The sequence below is a fragment of the Cydia splendana genome, chromosome 14, assembly GCF_910591565.1.
Source record: "Cydia splendana chromosome 14, ilCydSple1.2, whole genome shotgun sequence".
In the NCBI taxonomy this organism is placed as follows: Eukaryota; Metazoa; Arthropoda; class Insecta; order Lepidoptera; family Tortricidae; genus Cydia; species Cydia splendana.
Window position 1 is genome coordinate 12,098,509 of NC_085973.1, and position 22,793 is coordinate 12,121,301.

The following is a 22,793-nucleotide window of genomic DNA, read 5'->3' on the forward strand; positions in this document are numbered from 1 at the left end:
CTTTTGGGGGCTGTGCGATGTGCGGCATGACAGCAAGGAGTGCCTCCGAGCAAAGCCTGAAGACCAAGGTTCGTTTCATTAGGTACCTACTCGCGTGATCCGTAGCCACACCATCTATGCGTAATTTCATAACGTGCGAGCAACCGCGTGACACTTTTTACCGTAATGTTATCTTGTGGCCACGGGTCCATGCCCAATAACGGTGTAACAGAAGTGTTGACACAAGCCAATTAGGTAGGTACCGAGGCAAACTACTAAACCCAATCCAATAAGTATTAGCATCTTAGCCTTCCCCTCAGTATTTTGATTTGTGGTCGCCAATCAAGAACTTTTCTGCCCCAGCGGCCATCGGTAAACATACCTACCTACCATGCACCTATGTCTTCGGTATATGATTAAGTATGTTTATCTTATTATGTTTCATTCTAACAATCCGAACTTTTTTATCATGCGTGGTACGTCTTAAAAAGTCGTCATTGGCAAAATCCCTCCTGCCAAAACCCACTAGAGGGGAAAGCCATAAAAAAACCACCTGCGTCCTTGAATATGTTTGAATAGTCACCGAGTTGGGTTGTATAATATTCGGGCCTGTAGGCTATAGGTGAGATGCTGTGAGGTTTATAATCCGGTGAATGCACCGTGCGGTCAAGCGTAGGTCAAGCGATCATGAAACACTCGAATAGTTAACAATGATTGCTTGAGCGGAGCTTGCTCGACGATTAAAGGATAACTCGCGTTTCACCGTAGTTAGTAGTTGTCCTATATATAATACTACTCTTTGGTAGTTAATACCTACCGAACCAGAGCTATAACCGCGAAAATCGAAGTTCGCAAATTGCGGGCATCTTTCTCTGTCACTCTTATTACACCTTCATTGGAGTAAAAGAGAAAGATCTCAGCAATTTGCGTATTTCGGTTTTCGCGGTAACCCCTCTGACAGGGAGATCGATTCTAATTTCAACAATTTGTTCTGGTTTTGATACGAACTTGACGATCGTCTTGATGACTGAGCGCATTCTCACGCACGACTAATGTCGAAGACTTCATTACTCGTGCACAAAGACATATGTAACTTCGTATAAGATGAATAAAGTCTAAGGAAAAAACGTGCCTCGGAAATCAAGAAAGTCATTCTCGGATAGATGGCGCACACACCTTTGGCCTATGGTCGGGTAGATGGCGTGACAACACCGTTTCATAGTTAACAATTTTAACACATAGAACACGAATGAACATGGGTCAAAATGATATAAAAATAATAAAATCATTTATCCATATATATATACATCTTTTTGATAATTTTATACGTTTTCATTTTGAGTTTTAGTCGTGTCGATAGATGGCAGTAAATTTACTGTGACTACAAAATTTACTATGACAGGACCCCTCTATGCTGTCTATTCTCTTTGCTCGTGCATCAATCTGCGAGAACTATGTTCAAAGTCGTATCAAAACCATTACAAGTTGTTAAATCAGAACCGGGCTCCAGGGCATCATTTGGCGCTCGGTCACCAATTTTTTGTACACTTGTCTTTATGTATCTACACGTCAAAGAGCCATCATAGAAATTAAGGCATCCCATATATGCAATCTAGCTGTCCCTAATTCGAATCCACTAGGTATTCGGATCATTCCGAATACTTCCTAATTTTTTCGATAAATCTGAAAAAGGACTAATATGGCGGAATTGTGGGTGATTTTCGGAATTACCTGATATTCTAAACCTAAAGTATTCGGAATTCCCCGAATATACCTTACCCTAATTATACTTAGCCAATATTTTTCATATTTTAGTAGTAACACTAACTTAGTATTTCTCTTTTAATTTCAGTTATAACCATGCAACCAAAATGCAAGGAAGTACCGTGTCCAGCCTAGTCATCTCAACTCATACATCTTTTATTCTAAATTTTCTACATAAATACCAATAATATAATTCAATACTTTATTTCATGAGTCATTAAAATCATAAACCGTTAAACTGCTCTGTCTTTCATTTAACACTTGCCGTACGTTCATATTGATTCGGGATTCTAGTATGTAATCTTGGAAGGGGCTCCATACTGCTTCATCAACGTTTTTATTCATCTCTGATACCAATTGTTTTTTGTCCGATATGTACTTGAAAGTGGCTTCACTATAGCTGATCTTGTTTAGGTCTTCCTTGTCAGCCCAGGGAGACGTATGTGCTGGTAGGATCTTTGGAACTGCATGGTAGCAGAGCCGTGCCTCCTTAGACATTATCATGACGTCTCCGCTGTCAAGTAGTATTGCTGACGGCTCTACAGATTTGTCTTTACCTCCAATAAGGAAGATTGCTGATTGACCAAAACTGTAAAAGAAAAATATGTGCAAATATAGTTCCCAGTAATCTTTTAAATTGCTCATTGCAACAGGGTAGAAAATCAGCAGATCATTGTATAACATGACAACCACTTGTCTACAATAAAAGCATGTAATATAATAATTTTAAATCTAGCCATACTGATTTATATTATTTAAATTGGAATCCAGACGCTCTATGGTTCACAGACATAGTGTGAGGAAGCAGAAGGGTGTGTTGCGCCTTGCATTGATTACAGGGGCATTGGGGGGCAAGCAGTGTTCCCCCGCGAATTCTCGGACTATGTGCGCTAACTGTACTTGTAAGGCGCAGCATTATACTTGTAGGTAGTGTTCTCGAAATTAGGCACAGTTGCATATTATTGATATTATAATTATACGCTACAGGCACCACCTGTAGAATATTCCTACAAAAACAAGTGCTATTAATAGTCTCTTTGGCTACTTTACATTGTCTTAATTAAGGTATTGATATAAGGTGCACAAGGGCAATTTCAACTGCGGGAAATTTCAACTAATTGAAATATGTTCCGTTTTTAGGGTTCCGTACCCAAAAGGTAAAACGGGACCCTATTACTAAGACTTCGCTGTCCGTCCGTCCGTCCGTCCGTCTGTCTGTCACCAGGCTGTATCTCACGAACCGTGATAGCTAGACAGACAAACATTTTCACAGATGATGTATTTCTGTTGCCGCTATAACAACAAATACTAAAAACAGAATAAAATAAAGATTTAAATGGGGCTCCCATACAACAAACGTGATTTTTGACCAAAGTTAAGCAACGTCGGGCGTGGTCAGTACTTGGATGGGTGACCGTTTTTTTTTTTTTGCATTTTTTCCGTTTTTTTTTTCATTATGGTACGGAACCCTTCGTGCGCGAGTCCGACTCGCACTTGCCCGGTTTTATTTTTTACATTATTTACTAGAGTGCCATATATGTTGAAATTTCCCACAGTCGTAATGGCCCACCTGCACCTTACATAAATACAAACCTAAACGAAAACAGTGGAGCTTCTAAATTCAGTTCCGAATGGTCTGTGTGAGCGGACAGTGTTGAGTCCATGTGGTAATAGTTGACTATCGCCGCCTCGGCCTTGAAGCCCGTGTAGCCAACATACTGTGCCACTACATCTGACAACTCTGCCAACTCCTCGGGAAATTGGGATCTGTTTTCATCTGTGTATACCTGGAATTGATTTAATAAATAATGAATTATTTGAAATTATTTACTTAAGATTTAACTAATTGTTAGAAATGTAAAGCTGCAAATAAATCATGTTATACTAAAACATTCCATCAAGTTCTTGATTGATATTATTAATGTATAATGAAGCATGAAACTACATAATTATATAATTAGTTAACTACCCCAATTCTTCATAAGGTACTTTTCAGGAAATACTTTCAAATTATATGGAAGCATTGCAGTCATACAAATAAAACTAACAGAAAGGACAGACAAAAGCACACAGAAAAATATTAACATTTTACTTTTGTATCCCAGTTGTGGTGATATCCCAATGTAGTCCATCTCAATTTCTTCTGAAGCTGTTTATTACATGCTCCATCATCAAAACACTCCGCCCACCAATCTGGCAACAACACTTCAATATCAATATTCAACTTATTTGGCTTTCTAGGGTATTTCTCCAAACACTTTCTAATCCAATACCTTTGTCCTAGGGCTGTAAACGGATTTTTTAATAGAAATAATCCAGGGTGATTATGAAATGTGTATAGTTCCCATTCTTTAGTATTCCTTAAACCTAGCAAGTCTGTTCTGCTGTCTTCACCGACATTGTCGGGATTCACTTTTGTGACCTGAAAAAAGTAACATAATCAAGGCTTCTTTCACGAAAAAAAAATGAATAGAACATATCTGGAGAAGTAAATATTGAATTTACCTTATCGGTATGGTTACTAATATTGACTAGAGATATTACTTCACTCAGCGACGGCTTTGGTTTATTCAATTTGTAGTATTTAAATTTTGACTTAAAATGATCAACTGTTTCCATTGTTATTATGTACACGTATTATATTTTACTGCAATAACTTAAAATAAATAATAATGCTTCCCAACTTTTGGTAAAATTATTTCCGGTTGCCATTACGAATATTTTAAAAGCCAACAATCTTTCGACAGTTGCATAAATTTATTATATATAAATTGGCTCGTATATTTAGTTATATGCAGAAATATTTAAGGTTTATACTTAAATGTGTTTTCAATATCTACAAACATATAACGTTACATTCATAAAAAAAAAACCTGATTTTTAAAAGTAATCTAGGGAAATATTATAGCTATGGCAACATTGTAATTAACTGTCACTTGTATCGTTTGAGCAATATTTTAAAACGCTACTGTAAACTACGCACTTGACAATAAAACGAGCAGTTTTCCTTACTAAACCTAGTATCAGCGATAATAATATTATCCGAAACAACATAACCATGTGTCAATCAATACTGTCAATGTCATTTTCAGTCATTCGCCAGTCCAGCGATATAAATATTATTGAGTTTAATACAAAAATATAAGATAAATACTATTTTATTGTTACAACTATTGTGCTGATAAAATTACTTTCATAAAAAAATATACTTTTATTCACTAGTGATATCATAACATGAGCCAATCAAATACTGCCGCTCATATACCAGAATGTTTGAGGGTAAATTTATTAATTTTTCAAATTCACAATCATAGTGGATAATATTAGTAAAACAAAAAAATTTCCTTGTGTAGTTTATGAAGAATATTTACATTTTTAATAACTAAACTCGCCGACTTTGATTTTCCAGGACGACTCTGAAGATGGCAAATCCAAACTTAGAAAATGGTTGAACATGAACTTCCGAATTGAAATGACTGATGGAAGGGTCCTCATTGGTGTGTTTCTCTGTACAGATCGGGATGCCAACGTAATTTTAGGTAAATATTTAATTTTGATTCTTATATTACTTTTTATTACACATTAATTAGTTCTGGTTATTATTTTGATGCATGTGTAGCATATAGGCATTAACTTCTAAATGTAGGTATGTACTTGTAATACTAACAATGTTATGGCCCTATGCAGTCTGTAATAAATTGAAATTGAAATTTATGATCTGAATTCTAATTTAATCAACTTCCTCAACTCCAGTCACATTTTTTTTAAGCTAGTCAATGTTAGGTATGGTAGGCAGAGATGGGCAAAATGTAATCGACTAACGATTAACGATTAAGACTAAAAGAATTAATTGCGACTGACGATTGAAAACGACGACTGATCAATCGTAGTTGTATAGAGTGCAACTAAATTAGTTGCCGATTGATTACGGACAACTAATTTTTGTAATCGACTAATTAGTTTGACTATTTTTTCCGCGACTAATGTTAGAAGCAAATTAAATGGAAAACCTCGGCTTGACAGCCAGCAGATTAGGACATCTTAACGCATGTATAAAAATGAAATAGTACATGTGTTACTTGCTATATTTTGACCATTTTTATGAAGTGTAAAATGTCTCTTATCTAAGGGTAAATAAAAATTGGGTACTTTATGCATTGACACTTAAAACACAATTTTATAAATAAAACTTTGTATTTTGTTGTTAATCAATGTCAATCGTAAAAATAATACTTAAAATTGCCCATAATATTACATTGTCATTCAAGCATTTCAAATTAAACGTGTATACATAATTTTAGCTCAATTGGTTGAAGGTATCCGCTTCGAAAAAAGCTGCAAGATTCTACCCAAACCAACACAGGTACAACATACGAGTACCTCCAATGTACATACATACCAACTTTTAGTTACATATTGCAAGTTAAATAAAAAATGCAAAAACCAGCGATGACATTGTTTTAATAGATTTAACCGTGAAATTTAGTCGATTGAAACTAAAACTAATTTAGTTGTTAGTTGTACATTCTCACAACTAATTTAATCGCAACTAAATTAATTGCGATTAAAAAATGACGATTGATATTTTTAATCGATTGATTAGTTAACTAAAAAATTAATCGATTAATGCCCATCTCTGATGGTAGGCAATGTTGTTAGAAGTTTGATATGTAGAACGAAAATAATCATAATATGAACATTTTCACATTTTATTGCTAAGAAAAAGTCTATACCAGATATGCTTACACTATAAAAATAATAATTGAATAAAAATTATAAATATTAAATAATAATAAATACATTCAGTTTTTTTTTCTGTAATTCCAGGAGCTTGCTCAGAGTACCTGAAGAGTAATGATGGTGAAACAGAAGAGCCCAGAGTACTGGGTCTAGTCATGGTGCCTGGCCGGCACATTGTCTCCATACAGATTGACGACATGGCCGCACAGCGCAGAACTGCTCCCATTATGAATGATTCTATGTGGTTATAATTGTGAGTGTAATATTTTTATTTATTTAAATAAGAGAATAAAATTTCAAACCCGTCAAAATCATTTATTTAGTACCAAGGTGTTAAGTTATTGACATACTTACATTCAAATTGTTTAGTAGTTTTTGCAAAATCTCTAATTCTAAATAGATATTCTTAGAATCATTAGCAAAAGGATTGTAGCTGTCACTTGCATTTATATTATTAGTTTTAGTTAGAAGAGCTGTTAAATCTTGACTGATTGTGTTTATTCCTCTTTGAGGGTTTGATAAAACACTATTCAAAAGTTTAGGCTCCAATAATTTTTGCAAACATATGTATGGATGAGGTAGTATTTTTGATTGGCTAATATTTTTATAGAAAATGGTGCTCAATATCCTTACATCCTCATCTTCGTCTTGTAAAAGGATAATGGCTGACTCAATCATGGTAACTTTTACGGAATCTGATAGCCTATGGAATGCACTTGACAATTCATTATTTGCTAATGCTGCAATATATCTCATTACTACATCAACAGACTCAGGGTCGCATAATTTTAAAATCTCGTTTGACAAATATACAACACCTTTTTCATCATTTTTACCTAACAAAATACGTACAGTAAATGGCAGTAAGTAGCGCAAATTAAAAGGAAGACCATTGATTTGTATAGCTTCCAGTAAAGGTTCAGTACAACAATTTATTTCTACTAATTGAGATATCTTATAGAGAATTCTCCATATTTCACTACTGCTATATTTATTACTACATTCCAATAATAATTCTGCAATCTTTATTAACACATCTTTAGGAATTTCTTCATTGTCACATTTTATCTTGTCTAGCAGAACTTTACAACAGTTCTCAAATCCAGTTCTATTTGCAAATATCTCTATCACATGTGATATTTCAGACCAAGAAATATTTCTAACACATTTTCTTACTCGCGCGTTTGCCCAAGAGTGAATTCCGGGTGCATAACCATTGGCATCTAATTCTGTCACAGTGCCCAGTATTGTATCAACACTCACATTAAATTCAAAAATATCTTCATACAGTTCCTTACATACATAGGAATGTCTGCCTTTGTAAAATTTACTTTGAATAGCCTGCTTTATCACTTGGAACTGAGCATTTGTCGCTTTGTCATTATAATGTTTATAGCAATGTGCCAACAATATGAGCACTCCATGCAAAAAGTTTTCTGATACCAATCCATGTTTCAACAATGCTTCATAAATCACATCAAATGAGAAAATGTTAAATATGGATTTGGCAGTGAGACGTCTTACAGTGTAGATGGGGCTATCCAGAAGACAAATTAAGCTTTGTAATAAGTTCGAATTAGTTGACGTTTCCTCAGTAGAGTCAGAGGAAAAATTGTACTTCATAGCACTATTAGCCAACATATTCAGTATGGGCACTAAATTGGAATGTGACAGTACTTTATCAGATGTACTAATATTTCCGAGTTGATGATTAATGTACATCCATAATTTCGGGGAATGCGTGCGTATTTCGTCACATGCTACTGTAGCTATGGTCTCATCTCCTGTCCCTGATGCTTTTTTCTGTCCTATTAGTTTTGGAACTAAAGCACCATAGAGTTGGAGAGCAGCATTTCTGAAATAAAAGAAAATAAAAATATGTAAATACATATTATACAGATCGACTTAGCCCTAAACTAAATAAAGTTTGTACTTTTGGTACTAGCCTACAATCTAAGTAGGTATATATTTACCATCCAATATAAATAAATAATACCTAACGATACTATCGAAAGATATTCGTAATAAACACACTAAAATGGAATTCAAACTCTTTAAAACAATAAAATTTAGTTTTTACCTCGAAATAGTTAAGAATGCTAACGTTATAATATCTAAAGTGACTAGACACACGGCAGCATTCACATAAAAATGAAGTATTTACCTTATTTGCCAATGGGGACTCGTCAAGTTATCAAATGCAAGTTTGGCTAATTGTGGTGAGTAGTACATAACATCAGAAGCTATACTGCTATCTACAACTATTCTAGTCAGAAAGTGAATGTAGATGGCTTTTGGCAGATCCTTTTCGTTTTCAATATCTGTATTCCCATGTAATTTCTCAGGCAGGTCTTCGGAATGACTGCAGGTTTCCAATATCATGTTCATAAAGTAATGAAATAAAGGCTGGAAAAGGCAACAATATATAATCATAATTATACTACCAAAATAAGACACACTAAGAAAATCTATAAGTCAGAAAATTTCTATTATGGTCTTACCTTTCCCTTTTTCATGTCACTGGATACTATTCTGTGGACCATAATAGATAACCCAGCACCTCGCCTAGTTATAGAGGCCATTTTACTAGCTTCCGTTATCAACTCTTTAAGCTTGTTTTTGAGTAACACATGAGGAATGCTAGAAATGTCCACTTCATCGGGTAGGGATGTTAAATATTGGATGGCTTGACCTGCAAATTGTATACAAGATAAATGTAACTTATTTAGTTTAAACAATTAGTGAACAATTCCGGCCCACCATGGCCCCACTATGTTACCTATTATACCTATATTGATGTTAATGGTAAGTTTTATACGGTGTATGGCATAGGCCATAATTCTAGACCTTATTCCACTGTAATAAAGTTTACTAAATCTGCTGGACTCTTGAAGTTATAAAATTAAAATTCTGATAGTAGGTATCACTAAAATTTCATTAATTTACTGTCTTTTTACGAAACTATTATTATTGTATTATTAATTATTATTTTCTTTCCATCAGTGTTCTAGTTAATAACAATAAATAATTTACCAAGAGCGGCGCCCGCAGCCTCAATAGCTCCTTTATGTCGTGAACTTTCCAAAACGCGAGTTATTATGATGAGGAATTTTTGTATATACTGTACTTGATCACAGTGCCGAATCATAAGCGCTGCCAAATCACAGCAAGCCTGTAACAAATGACTTTTTAATAACATAAACTTAAAGAACCATTTTAAACTTTAGTCATAGTCATAGTCATTTATTTATAATATTTTAAATATTACATGTCAAGTTATTAGGCAATAGGTATTCAGTTTTTATATAACATTCAAACAACATAAGGTCTACTAAGAGTCAATATGGTTTGTCTTCATATGGTCATAGAAAAACACAGCTTGTCTCATTTGAGCCTTGAAATAATGTCAAAAAATGTACAAAAGGTTGCTATAGTTGCTATTGCTATAATTCAAAATTTTATTTAATTATTATTTTGAAAAAAAAATGTATTTACCTACCTTTACATTTAGCCAAATACTGTTGAGGACCATTTGATGAATACCAGATATCTTCGTGTTATCTTTGTCGTAATTTGACGCGTACCCCGATTTATTGATGATCTGCTCCACCATATCATTCATTTTAGAAAAGTCTGAACTTGATGAATTTTCCTCCCAGGCAAAGTGATTTGATATGTTGTCCAATGTTTTAAGAAGCCTGATTATTTCTTCATCCGATATCTTAAAGTTATAAGCTTTCTGGTCACAGACATCTAATACAACTAGCATGATATCCATAAAGGAGTGTAACTGTTTTCCATTTTCAATTGATTCTAAAATATCCCTGTTTAACTCGTTTTCATTGGTCAGCTCATTAAATGCAAAAGTAAAAACATCTTCAACAGTTTTGAAGGTGGCTAGTTCAAGTTTTTCTTTTAGCAGAATACTGACAATTAATTTAAACATGCTCTGACCACAACTGATTTCATAGAAAAATTTGCCTCCAATACTTTTCAACGCTTCGTCTATTACATGATTAATCAATAAGTTTGTTTTCTTGAAAGCAGGTGAGTAATAATTTAAAAGTAAATGAACTACATTTTCTCTTATATCATCAGATGGATCCTGTAGGAAGCTTGTTAACTTTTTAACAAATGTTTCGTCTGATAGTAGCCATATCCCTTCATCATGTAACATTTTATACAAAGTTGTGTCACTGGGTCTAGTTTGATTCTTTTTGTTTTTTGGTATATCGATCAAGCACTCCCACACAATACTGCATATTTTTACAGATGTAATCTTTCTTTGATAATTGCCCTTTACATTTAAATTAGAAACAACAAGTTCCTGCAAGGCTGTCAAAAAATTTTGAAGATATTGCAAGTCCACAGGCACATTATTTTTACAGTGTGTGGTGAAAGCAGCATGATTTTGCATCAAGAAGTTTTTAAGGCACTTCAACATGCCAAGTCTCAGCACAGTACAGTCAGAGTTTATATTATTTTTTACATAATTTAATACAAGTTCAAATTCTAATTGACTAGGTATAGTTTTGCCTTGAAATTCGCAAATAATATCAAATGCAGCCATCCTGATATCCAAACTGCTGTGCTCTATTCCTTGCAACACCATTGATTGAAGTAAACTGTAATCTGCTGATGAATTCCAATTCTTCTTAACAAGTCCAAGCTTATTTGCTTGTTTCAGAATAGACAAGCTGTTATACAGTTTTCTTTCTATATCTTCAGTGTTTTCAAATATAACTTCAAACTGATTTACTAAAGATGGAAACTTTTTTAAGGTTTGTAAGCACCAGTAGTTGTTAAAATGTTCAATTGGTTTTGTACTTTCCCCATTTAAAATTCTGTCAACAGTTAGCAAGAACATTTGGATCCAATCATCTTCAGTGGCCATGTTCTTCAAAATTGCGAAATACATATCAGTTCCTGCTGAAACTAAACCCGGTTTTTCTAAGCTGTTTGATAAGCCAGTTAGCCAATCACTTTCTTTCATAAGTTTTGAGATATTCCCTTTGCATTGTCCTATCATTTCTGCAAGCATTAAATACTTAGCTTTATTCCAATAAAATCCATTCATTTCTTTAACAACACTTTGGTATGTTGTATCATCCATTAGAGATATCAGTGCCTGGAATATGGTTTTATTTAGATCCCTCACCCCTGTGATAGGGTTTTCCCAATTATGGTTCACTAAATTTAACAATCTAACTTGATTACTTTGTGTGAATATGCAATCTTGATGTTGTGTGCCACATACTTTCTTGAGAGAGCTTATTGTTTTGAAAACAATAAAAGTGTTCCTTGAGTAATCATATGCCATCTGAATGAGCAAATCAATAATAGAATTCAGAAGAACCTCTAAAGTTGTATTTGCTTTACTGGATTTAGTTAGAAAGTTGGATTGAAACATTCCATACATTAAAGACACTGCCCATGTTGTCTTTGGATTTATCATCACATCATTTTTCCTCTCATTTATTTCATGATCAATGCCTTGTAATATTTCCTTTAAATAGAACTCCTCTTTTCCAGTCAAAGGAATGACAGTGTATAAACATGTTGAACACAATAACTGGTCATCTAACTTGAGAAGCCCTGATTGTAATTGCAGCCAAAGAACTTGTGTTACTTTATCCCATGTGTCACTATTCTGTTCTGCTGACTGAAGTTTCTTTGCAGATATAAACACTTCCTGAAATCCATGAATAACACTGTTTAAAGATAAGGTGCATTGGGTTGCAATAACTCTAGAACCACATATTTTCTAAATCAGAGGTTTCTACATAGATTTTGCATAGCTTTAAGATTACATCTAGCTCTACCGAAATTTCATCAGCTGAAATATTTTAAACTGGTGATAATTGTAAACTACAATTGAAAAACCAATAGTTTAGATTTTAAGGCATTCAATTTTGTAACTATTAGTCTGGCACACATATTAGACAACATACACACAACTGCATTTTTAATAAGAATACTCTAGACAATATAGAAATAACTTCTACTACTTGCCTGTATCAATGCACTAGTAAGTGTTTTTGCCTGAAGCAATTTCTGTGTTAAGTCCTCCATTATACTTTCAATTTTTCATTGCCTGAAATGAAAGTTGGAAAAGGTTTACAATAACAGGTTACATTCCCCATTTCATTTTAGACAAAGTATGGTATAACTTCCCTGTATATTATTGTAAATCCCGAAGGAATGTGACAAGGAAGAAGAATTAAAAGCCAATCGCAACTAAAAATAATTTACTATTCAAGATCTAATATTTACAATAAAAGCTGAACAATTAAACATTAATCTTTATTGTTCTTTTATAGGTTCATATCCTTCCTTCTGCATTTTCTCTTTAAACACATTAAAGTCCCGTTTCCTATCAAAGTGTGAGACCCACTGTGTGGGGCAAGACTTTTCGAATAGCTTTCTTAACTCTGAACACTCTTTGGGTTTATAGGAGCTGTCTTTTATGTTCTGCTTATCTAAACACTCCCAGTAACGATCCCTGGACTCCCAACAAGTCTTTCTTTGCTCTTTATCGGGAAAAGACATCTTTCGCGATTGGATATAAACCTAAAATGGAAAGTAAAAATGCTTTTATAAAAGATTTGTTACTGCTAAGGACTTACGAGTACCACTTAAAAGGCCCCTTTAGATATAACATAATCAAGCAATGCATATATTCAAAACTTACGTATTTTCTTAAGAAGTTGTGGTAATGTCGCCTGAGAGAGCAAGTCTATCAATTTATTTTAGTTTTCGCAAGAATCTTTATTATTCTGTTTAGCGATATCGCATAACCTCAAAACTATAACATGACAGATGGACATTGACAATCTTTGACAGCTGAGCCATATCGACTGCTGTTACGTTCGAGACATCGATTGAAATGTTAGTTCAGATGCAGAAAATTATTATTTTGTTAGAACTAAAATATAATATTGCGGTTGGCGTTTCTATGTAGAAATAATAAAACAAAAAACAGTCGAGCCATCTTCGTCAGTAGCAAAACGTGGCAAATTTAAAAAATATAGGCTCGAAGGGTCATCATCCCATAAAAAAATGGAATTTCGCGTCTTTTTTGACTGACAAAGTTGATTGACAGACTATACAATTTAGAAGTCCACTATTTTGTGTATGCCGTATGGCATTCAGCAAAAATTTGTACTAAAAGCAGTCTCTTATGCTGGCCTTATTATAGGCCAACCTCGCAGCTATGCGGTAGAACGGGAAAGCAATATCGCGTGTTCCCTCTAACGAATAACTCTGTCCCTTAATTTGGCCCAATGTGTGTATTGGAAAAAAGGCGCTTTATTCAATATTTCTTTTGGCGCTTTGTTTTAAGTACGGAATTGGTTGACTGATTGGCTAGATTCAGAGGGGTCAGGGTTTAGAGGTATACTGACTACTTATACTGAGTAAAAAGTGTAGCGGGGTTGGAGTGTAAATATAATCTAGAATATTATTTAAGGCTAGTTTATATTCGCGAAAAAATAAAAAATCTCAATTTAACAATATTTGTTCTTAACATATTATAGAGTAGGTACTTTCAAGATGGCTTGGTTGAATATTATTAGTGTGTAATAATATTAGTTTAATACCGTTCGAGAAATGGGCCTCAGTTCGTAGACTAATAATATTAGTCTCATACCGTTCGAGAAATGGGCCCCAACTGTAGGTACTAGATTAACTATGTAGATACATTTATTAAAGCTATTAAAGTTCTTTAACGAAATCAGACACAATATCCAACTTGTTCAAAGTAAAGAAATGAAAATGTTTTATTTCATTATCGGCAATCAAGTCTTGCAGTAACTTCTTTACAATTTCTTGTCCCGTTATACTCGATTCTTCTTTGTTTTTTAATTTTTCCAGTAAATCTTGGGAAACTTTTACCTTGCAAAGATTAATGAAGCCATTCAGTTGTTTTAAATTTTCGAACAGGAACACACCCGGTATTATGGGTACTGTGATCCCGATCTCTTTGCAAGTTTTTGCAAAGTTATTAAAAACTTCTTTTTCAAAAAATGCCTGTGTAAGTATGAAATCTGCTCCACTGTCGATTTTTTCTTTAAGGTTTAATAGTTTCTCTCCGGTTTGATCAGGAGATCCAGCCACACCTAGGCAAAAATAATTTCCTGTACTCGCCCTTATGTAGGCTACTAATTCTCGGGCGCTTTTAAAATCCGAAGTAGCGGCGTCATATTTTTCTGGAATAAGTAAATAATTATTTATGGGGCATATTGCTAGTCTGTTGCACCTTTAGTGGTGATCGTTCGTATTCAGATAACATAGAGTAAAATGATGCACAGTAAACGTCTTGCGATAGTAAAACTTGCACGTAGACGTCACGAGATTTAAATCAATGCAACTAAAAAAAAGCCAAGTTTTGAGATAGAACACAAAAATAACCCTTACCTCCTAACATAACAAGCAGGTTGCAAACATTTTGCTCCTGTAGTAACGCCAGCACTTGGTCCAAGTAATCCTTTTTCAACATATCACAAGTCAAGTGCAATAACACAGGATGTTGTTTGCTTCTTAAAAATTTAACCATCCTTAAAGGTGCTATATCTAAGTCTTCGCACTTGTGATTTTTGGCGTGCCATGTCACTGAGAAAAACACTGGTTCCACATTGAGGTTGTTTATATCTTCAACCGTCACATCGGGAGTTACTTCGAAAGAATAGGAAAACTTTTCTGTCTGTTTTATCAAGTCAGTGATTTTACATGAAGTCATGTTTCCCAAGTAGATGACAAAGATAACTTAAAATGTCTTGTGAATTTATAACCAATAAAGATACCTAACAGACTCTTATGAGCTTAATGTAACTGTGTTGTTTTACGACTGGCTTAATATTATCGATTACACAGTCGGCCTTTAGGTATAAGTGATATCGCCCGATTTGAAATGCAAACGTTTAAAGAGCTATATCAAGTGACGCGAAGAATTCGTTATCATAAGTTAAAAGTCTCAATCGAACTGACCGTAACAGCGAAGTCGGGTCACTTCTTATTATTATCCGACATAATATCAATTTATGATATGCCACAGAGCTAAGTGATGGTGAGTTGACTTGAGTGCTAACCTCACAAGTGCCTCACAAAAAATCGTGACGCGATAACAGTAGTAGATATCAGTATCACTAGATGGCGTTCTTAGTCACTTGATTTATATTGTACAACGTAACTAATGACTAGGTATGAAGAGTACGAAGACACTTTACAATTTACATATTCACGGTACTGTTCTACCGTAGTTCATATTTTAGGAATAAGTAGGATATAGAGGAATTGTTCAAGGATAATAAAGAAAACGAAACACATCCAAATTATGTAGTGTAATGACTGTTCTATACATTGATTACCAATCAGCCATAGGTATAGGTATCACAACCAAAATCAATTACTACGAATAACTTAAAAGATCTTCTAGTGTAGGTAATCGTTACGTAAAGCTGCCCTCAAAGCTGCATGTCGAATACATTTTATTGCCGTCTCTACAGTCTACGTTTTCTTTTACACGTATAAAATCAACTACTTATCTATTTAGGTACACTTTTAATTGCGATTAACATGAAGTTCTTTCGATAATGACGGAATAGGTATAATACAATGACCTTTTATCTCTATTCGTGTAAAAGCCTCCAAACACCTATTTCTACGAATTGTCTAAATTAATTACTTATTGAAGCCTACAATATTATAAATGCAATATCCCTTACGTATGTTAGTTATTGTTACGGTTTAATAAAGCTTCGGATTAATTAACTTATATAAATTTGGTACTAGAAATGTTTATCTTTGATATTTTAATTGTTTTTAGAAACGTCAAATTGTTTCGTCAGATCTTTACGCAGATAAATGTTAACTTAGATATTAATTCAATACTTAACATTATGCTTAAACGTGCCAACCTTATCTGCCAAAAGTGATGCTGATGTAACTATAATTAATAATTATCTAAAAGTCCTTATCCTTATGATACATTTTATAACATAACATTTGACGCCGGATAAAACGATCGACGGTACCTGCTTCTTAAAACAGCATTGACGTGTTTTATGAAACATTCATGGAATATCTTCGTATAAAACTGGCAACAGTGTTTCAATCTGCAAAAGTAGAGGTAATATTGTTTATCAGTGACTTTCCTGCAGTCATAATAAATTACTTACGTGTTTTTTTTCTAATACAGTATGTGCAGTAAAAGTACATTGCCACTACAACATGGCGCTGTGATATGTCTACTTCACTTTAAGCTTATATTTGGATAATATAAAAAACGACTAGTAGTTTACTCAATTTGTTCCTGGCAATTTTTGTAGCATTAATACGCAGCACGAATCTTTAGTCATTATTTTAAAACAAACTATTGATTATTTTGAGATATATAACCTCAAAACTATAACATGACAGATGGACATTGACAATCTTTGACAGCTGATTTTTATTTTTTATTTTTTTCGTCCATCTGGACCACGGACGTAGAGGGTAAACTGGATAGTGTACACTGGCCAAAAAGTGTGTCCACATGAGAGGTCAAACCTGAGCCCTCCATCTCTTTCTAATTAGGGTGACCATAAGTCATATGAATGTGGGATATTAGCATAAGATGGAATGTATAGTTTGGCCGAGATCTTTTCTCATTCGTGCATAATCACAGAGAATCATACTGTATTTTCCCTATGCTAGTATAATTGCCCCAGAAAAGAGATGGATATAGTTTTTTTCTCTTCTGTAAAACGCTTCACACAACCTTACTTCATTTAGTCGTTATAAAGCTTTTAGTAGTTATAAAAGCTATTACAGATGGGATGGGCGTATTGGATCGCGATCAATGCGATCATGCTTGATTGTGAGGAAGGTGGTCCACCGTACGTCCATCGTACGTATTGGGTGAAAACCAGCGTAGTGTCTTATAGACACTGCTTATGCTGAGCGGCATCCTATTTGGTGTATGTTTACTGTATTGTGAACTTTATGTTGTACTTACCGTAATGTAGGTATGTTTTTGTACGCCAAATAAATATTTTCTATTTCTATTTATTTCTATCAAAGACAGCTATAAGAGAGAGCGAGACAGATATCCAGGGTCGGGTAAAACGTTGTAGTTGTACTTGGTAATTCGCAAATCGTATCGATTAAAAACGCTGCCTTCGGTCGTGTTTTAATTTATCACCACTCGTTGCGAATTTAATTCCTACTTTCAACACTTGCAACGTAAATGAATTTATATTATTACTATGCCCACTGGTTATCGATACTAGTCATTTTGTCAAGCCCTAGCGTAGCGTAACAATTTATGTTTTTACACGAAATTATCTTGATTATTGACTAAAATGATAAAATATTAGCACACGACGAAATAAAAACTTACATTTAACTGTGTAAACCGGCATTCTACACTATTTATGCTCTTCATAATTCATGATTTAACAAAATACCGATCACTATCAATATCATACTCATGGTGTGTTCATATACGTGATGACTTCCCTTTTGCATACTTTAGCTATTCTTTAAGGGTAAGCGTCATCGTAGATCTGTAATTGGAACAACATTTTCAAATTTGCCGCTTTTGTATACTGACGGAAATGTCGGCCCAACCTATATAGAATCGATTACATATATATAAATAGTTAGAATTAACGTTCCAGTAATTAAATATTATGTATAAATATGAGTCTGTAATGTCCAAGGACTTCGGATTTAATTTTTGGCAATTATGTAGCTCTCATTACGTGAACCGAATAATTAAACATGCCGAAATAAGTATATCTTTATTTATTTATTAGTATACTATTTAGGTAAAGTTATTTTTACATTAAGTATGAAATAACAATTTTGTAAGACCGATCCAAATCGTACCGACATCATAGTCACCCTAATCGTCATCAAGTTGGGGATACCAATTAATATTCAAAGTTACTACAATTTCTACCATATTCAATTTACTGTTTTTTTGTTGCGCACATGCTTGGCTTAATCAGTTAATAATATTAACATCATAATAATTAACAAATTACTTAAAAGATATCAGAACTGTAATTGGAATATAGCACTAAAATAGTATAAGAAGGTAATGAATTTCAGTAGTATATTGATATAATTTCTACCAAAATGGTATCTTTTTAACATTGGCAACATGTGCGAGTGAGACACAGGGCTCGGGTTTTTCTATCTCATGTGGACCGTTTTCTCTAGTCTGGTACGAACAACATTCTGTCTCGGTGATAAGGTTCAAATTAGTATGGCAAAAAAACTGACAACTCGCTCCAGTTTAAACAATATAACTTCATGATCTGGACAGGCTAAAGCTCTAAGCCATACTGCCTTCTTTGACAGCTGAGCCATATCGACTGCTGTTACGTTCGAGACATCGATTGAAATGTTAGTTCAGATGCAGAAAATTATTATTTTGTTAGAACTAAAATATAATATTGCGGTTGGCGTTTCTATGTAGAAATAATAAAACAAAAATCAGTCGAGCCATCTTCGTCAGTAGCAAAACGCGGCAAATTTAAAAAATATAGGCTCGAAGGGTCATCATCCCATAAAAAAATGGAATTTCGCGTCTTTTTTTACTGACAAAGTTGATTGACAGACTATACAATTTAGAAGTCCACTATTTTGTGTATGCCGTATGGCATTCAGCAAAAATTTGTACTAAAAGCAGTCTCTTATGCTGGCCTTATTATAGGCCAACCTCGCAGCTATGCGGTAGAACGGGAAAGCAATATCGCTTGTTCCCTCTAACGAATAACTCTGTCCCTTAATTTGGCCCAATGTGTGTATTGGAAAAAAAGGCGCTTTATTCAATATTTCTTTTGGCGCTTTGTTTTAAGTACGGAATTGGTTGACTGATTGGTTAGATTCAGAGGGGTCAGGGTTTAGAGGTATACTGACTACTTATACCTACTGAGTAAAAAGTGTAGCGGGGTTGGAGTGTAAATATAATCTAGAATATTATTTAAGGCTAGTTTTTATTCGCGAAAAAATAAAAAATCTAAATTTAACAATATTTGTTCTTAACATATTATAGAGTAGGTACTTTCAAGATGACTTGGTTGAATATTATTAGTGTGTAATAATATTAGTTTAATACCGTTCGAGAAATGGGCCTTAGTTCGTAGACTAATAATATTAGTCTCATACCGTTCGAGAAATGGGCCCCAACTGTAGGTACTAGATTAACTATGTAGATACATTTATTAAAGCTATTAAAGTTCTTTAACGAAATCAGACACAATATGCAACTTGTTCAAAGTAAAGAAATGAAAATGTTTTATTTCATTATCGGCAATCAAGTCTTGCAGTAACTTCTTTACAATTTCTTGTCCCGTTATACTCGATTCTTCTTTGTTTTTTAATTTTTCCAGTAAATCTTGGGAAACTTTTACCTTGCAAAGATTAATGAAGCCATTTAGTTGTTTTAAATTTTCGAACAGGAACACACCCGGTATTATGGGTACTGTGATCCCGATCTCTTTGCAAGTTTTTGCAAAGTTATTAAAAACTTCTTTTTCAAAAAATGCCTGTGTAAGTATGAAATCTGCTCCACTGTCGATTTTTTCTTTAAGGTTTAATAGTTTCTCTCCGGTTTGATCGGGAGATCCAGCCACACCTAGGCAAAAATAATTTCCTGTACTCGCCCTTATGTAGGCTACTAATTCTCGGGCGCTTTTAAAATCCGAAGTAGCGGCGTCATATTTTTCTGGAATAAGTAAATAATTATTTATGGGGCATATTGCTAGTCTGTTGCACCTTTAGTGGTGATCGTTCGTATTCAGATAACATAGAGTAAAATGATGCACAGTAAACGTCTTGCGATAATAAAACTTGCACGTCGACGTCACGAGATTTAAATCAATGCAACTAAAAAAAAGCCAAGTTTTGAGATAGAACACAAAAATAACCCTTACCTCCTAACATAACAAGCAGGTTGCAAACATTTTGCTCCTGTAGTAACGCCAGCACTTGGTCCAAGTAATCCTTTTTCAACATATCACAAGTCAAGTGCAATAACACAGGATGTTGTTTGCTTCTTAAAAATTTAACCATCCTTAAAGGTGCTATATCTAAGTCTTCGCACTTGTGATTTTTGGCGTGCCATGTCACTGAGAAAAACACTGGTTCCACATTGAGGGTGTTTATATCTTCAACCGTCACATCGGGAGTTACTTCGAAAGAATAGGAAAACTTTTCTGTCTGTTTTATCAAGTCAGTGATTTTACATGAAGTCATGTTTCCCAAGCAGATGACAAAGATAACTTAAAATGTCTTGTGAATTTATAACCAAAGATACCTAACAGACTCTTATGAGCTTAATGTAACTGTGTTGTTTTACGACTGGCTTAATATTATCGATTACACAGTCGGCCTTTAGGTATAAGTGATATCGCCCGATTTGAAATGCAAACGTTTAAAGAGCTATATCAAGTGACGCGAAGAATTCGTTATCATAAGTTAAAAGTCTCAATCGAACTGACCGTAACAGCGAAGTCGGGTCACTTCTTATTATTATCCGACATAATATCAATTTATGATATGCCACAGAGCTAAGTGATGGTGAGTTGACTTGAGTGCTAACCTCACAAGTGCCTCACAAAAAATCGTGACGCGATAACAGTAGTAGATATCAGTATCACTAGATGGCGTTCTTAGTCACTTGATTTATATTGTACAACGTAACTAATGACTAGGTATGAAGAGTACGAAGACACTTTACAATTTACATATTCACGGTACTGTTCTACCGTAGTTCATATTTTAGGAATAAGTAGGATATAGAGGAATTGTTCAAGGATAATAAAGAAAACGAAACACATCCAAATTATGTAGTGTAATGACTGTTCTATACATTGATTACCAATCAGCCATAGGTATAGGTATCACAACCAAAATAAATTACTACGAATAACTTAAAAGATCTTCTAGTGTAGGTAATCGTTACGTAAAGCTGCCCTCAAAGCTGCATGTCGAATACATTTTATTGCCGTCTCTACAGTCTACGTTTTCTTTTACACGTATAAAATCAACTACTTATCTATTTAGGTACACTTTTAATTGCGATTAACATGAAGTTCTTTCGATAATGACGGAATAGGTATAATACAATGACCTTTTATCTCTATTCGTGTAAAAGCCTCCAAACACCTATTTCTACGAATTGTCTAAATTAATTACTTATTGAAGCCTACAATATTATAAATGCAATATCCCTTACGTATGTTAGTTATTGTTACGGTTTAATAAAGCTTCGGATTAATTAACTTATATAAATTTGGTACTAGAAATGTTTATCTTTGATATTTTAATTGTTTTTAGAAACGTCAAATTGTTTCGTCAGATCTTTACGCAGATAAATGTTAACTTAGATATTAATTCAATACTTAACATTATGCTTAAACGTGCCAACATTATCTGCCAAAAGTGATGCTGATGTAACTATAATTAATAATTATCTAAAAGTCCTTATCCTTATGATACATTTTATAACATAACATTTGACGCCGGATAAAACGATCGACGGTACCTGCTTCTTAAAACAGCATTGACGTGTTTTATGAAACATTCATGGAATATCTTCGTATAAAACTGGCAACAGTGTTTCAATCTGCAAAAGTAGAGGTAATATTGTTTATCAGTGACTTTCCTGCAGTCATAATAAATTACTTACGTGTTTTTTTTCTAATACAGTATGTGCAGTAAAAGTACATTGCCACTACAACATGGCGCTGTGATATGTCTACTTCACTTTAAGCTTATATTTGGATAATATAAAAAACGACTAGTAGTTAACTCAATTTGTTCCTGGCAATTTTTGTAGCATTAATACGCAGCACGAATCTTTAGTCATTATTTTAAAACAAACTATTGATTATTTTGAGACTGCACCATTAACCTAGGTTCATTCTATTGGACTGGGTGAGTGGCACGGTTCATATTTTACCAGGAACAAAACTATGTATTGAGACACATCCACACTAAACAAACTTCTGCCAAAGGATAGGGAAGTATAGCTATGCGGTTACTATCGGTTATGAGTAATAGAGTCAACGTACATATGTTTGTTCAGTGTGGAGCATCATTACTAGATGTCAATACAAACACTGCAAGATCCCTATTTAATGTTAATTAACTACGCTATACATTTGCAGCAACTAATTTTTCCCCACAAATCCTGGCCGTGATCTTGTGGTTTGATTTGACGGTTGGTCTGAATTGACACTGAATTCAGTCTTTTTTCAAAAGATGTAACAGAGGTAGTTTATATACAAGGGAAGGGAACTTCTTCTTGACGAATGATT

General features: G+C 34.0%; 6 protein-coding genes across 6 annotated transcripts; 1 reads left to right on the forward strand and 5 right to left on the reverse strand.

The window, feature by feature from the left end:
- Positions 1-1,931: 1,931 nt before the first annotated feature.
- Positions 1,932-4,439, reverse strand: LOC134796641 (nucleic acid dioxygenase ALKBH1). Its single transcript, XM_063768780.1, has 4 exons — positions 4,249-4,439; positions 3,836-4,165; positions 3,337-3,530; positions 1,932-2,332 (listed from the first exon to the last, which is right to left on the reverse strand). The coding sequence occupies exons 1-4, from the start codon at positions 4,360-4,362 to the stop codon at positions 1,951-1,953; spliced, it is 1,020 nt and encodes a 339-aa protein (XP_063624850.1). The 5' UTR covers positions 4,363-4,439; the 3' UTR covers positions 1,932-1,950.
- Positions 4,440-4,831: 392 nt separating this feature from the next.
- LOC134796643 (N-alpha-acetyltransferase 38, NatC auxiliary subunit) lies at positions 4,832-6,794 on the forward strand. The gene is made up of 3 exons (XM_063768782.1): positions 4,832-5,022; positions 5,153-5,282; positions 6,571-6,794. Exons 1-3 carry the CDS (start codon positions 4,978-4,980, stop codon positions 6,732-6,734), a joined length of 339 nt encoding a protein of 112 aa, XP_063624852.1. The 5' UTR covers positions 4,832-4,977; the 3' UTR covers positions 6,735-6,794.
- LOC134796642 (uncharacterized) lies at positions 6,778-12,690 on the reverse strand. Its single transcript, XM_063768781.1, has 6 exons — positions 12,492-12,690; positions 9,983-12,171; positions 9,517-9,655; positions 8,985-9,175; positions 8,648-8,889; positions 6,778-8,338 (listed from the first exon to the last, which is right to left on the reverse strand). Exons 1-6 carry the CDS (start codon positions 12,553-12,555, stop codon positions 6,817-6,819), a joined length of 4,347 nt encoding a protein of 1,448 aa, XP_063624851.1. The 5' UTR covers positions 12,556-12,690; the 3' UTR covers positions 6,778-6,816.
- Positions 12,691-12,716: 26 nt separating this feature from the next.
- On the reverse strand, positions 12,717-13,296 carry LOC134796644 (cytochrome c oxidase assembly factor 6 homolog). Its single transcript, XM_063768783.1, has 2 exons — positions 13,175-13,296; positions 12,717-13,053 (listed from the first exon to the last, which is right to left on the reverse strand). Exon 2 carries the CDS (start codon positions 13,030-13,032, stop codon positions 12,787-12,789), a length of 246 nt encoding a protein of 81 aa, XP_063624853.1. The 5' UTR covers positions 13,033-13,053; positions 13,175-13,296; the 3' UTR covers positions 12,717-12,786.
- A 771-nt stretch (positions 13,297-14,067) lies between these two features.
- Positions 14,068-15,234, reverse strand: LOC134796903 (methylenetetrahydrofolate reductase (NADPH)-like). The gene is made up of 2 exons (XM_063769104.1): positions 14,899-15,234; positions 14,068-14,690 (listed from the first exon to the last, which is right to left on the reverse strand). Exons 1-2 carry the CDS (start codon positions 15,218-15,220, stop codon positions 14,197-14,199), a joined length of 816 nt encoding a protein of 271 aa, XP_063625174.1. The 5' UTR covers positions 15,221-15,234; the 3' UTR covers positions 14,068-14,196.
- Positions 15,235-19,703: 4,469 nt separating this feature from the next.
- LOC134796952 (methylenetetrahydrofolate reductase (NADPH)-like) lies at positions 19,704-20,745 on the reverse strand. Its single transcript, XM_063769146.1, has 2 exons — positions 20,406-20,745; positions 19,704-20,197 (listed from the first exon to the last, which is right to left on the reverse strand). Exons 1-2 carry the CDS (start codon positions 20,725-20,727, stop codon positions 19,704-19,706), a joined length of 816 nt encoding a protein of 271 aa, XP_063625216.1. The 5' UTR covers positions 20,728-20,745.
- Between the last annotated feature and the right edge of the window lie 2,048 nt (positions 20,746-22,793).

Bases quoted from the DNA above. Each gene is read 5' to 3' on its own strand.
- LOC134796903 (XM_063769104.1), bottom strand. From the start codon at position 15,220: ATGACTTCATGTAAAATCACTGACTTGATAAAACAGACAGAAAAGTTT. The intron at 14,691-14,898 runs GTAAGGGTTATT...TACTTATTCCAG, and splicing joins CCTGCTTGTTATGTTAGGAG to AAAAATATGACGCCGCTACT.
- LOC134796644 (XM_063768783.1), bottom strand. From the start codon at position 13,032: ATGTCTTTTCCCGATAAAGAGCAAAGAAAGACTTGTTGGGAGTCCAGG.
- LOC134796952 (XM_063769146.1), bottom strand. From the start codon at position 20,727: ATGACTTCATGTAAAATCACTGACTTGATAAAACAGACAGAAAAGTTT. The intron at 20,198-20,405 runs GTAAGGGTTATT...TACTTATTCCAG, and splicing joins CCTGCTTGTTATGTTAGGAG to AAAAATATGACGCCGCTACT.
- LOC134796643 (XM_063768782.1), top strand. From the start codon at position 4,978: ATGAGCCAATCAAATACTGCCGCTCATATACCAGAATGTTTGAGG. The intron at 5,023-5,152 runs GTAAATTTATTA...TTGATTTTCCAG, and splicing joins ATATACCAGAATGTTTGAGG to GACGACTCTGAAGATGGCAA. The intron at 5,283-6,570 runs GTAAATATTTAA...CTGTAATTCCAG, and splicing joins GGATGCCAACGTAATTTTAG to GAGCTTGCTCAGAGTACCTG.
- LOC134796641 (XM_063768780.1), bottom strand. From the start codon at position 4,362: ATGGAAACAGTTGATCATTTTAAGTCAAAATTTAAATACTACAAATTG. The intron at 3,531-3,835 runs GTAAAATGTTAA...AATCAATTCCAG, and splicing joins ACCACAACTGGGATACAAAA to GTATACACAGATGAAAACAG. The intron at 2,333-3,336 runs GTTTGTATTTAT...TTTCTTTTACAG, and splicing joins GCTCCACTGTTTTCGTTTAG to TTTTGGTCAATCAGCAATCT.
- LOC134796642 (XM_063768781.1), bottom strand. From the start codon at position 12,555: ATGGAGGACTTAACACAGAAATTGCTTCAGGCAAAAACACTTACTAGT. The intron at 12,172-12,491 runs GTAGTAGAAGTT...GATTTCAGGAAG, and splicing joins TAGTGCATTGATACAGGCAA to TGTTTATATCTGCAAAGAAA. The intron at 9,656-9,982 runs GTAGGTAAATAC...CATTTGTTACAG, and splicing joins GTATTTGGCTAAATGTAAAG to GCTTGCTGTGATTTGGCAGC.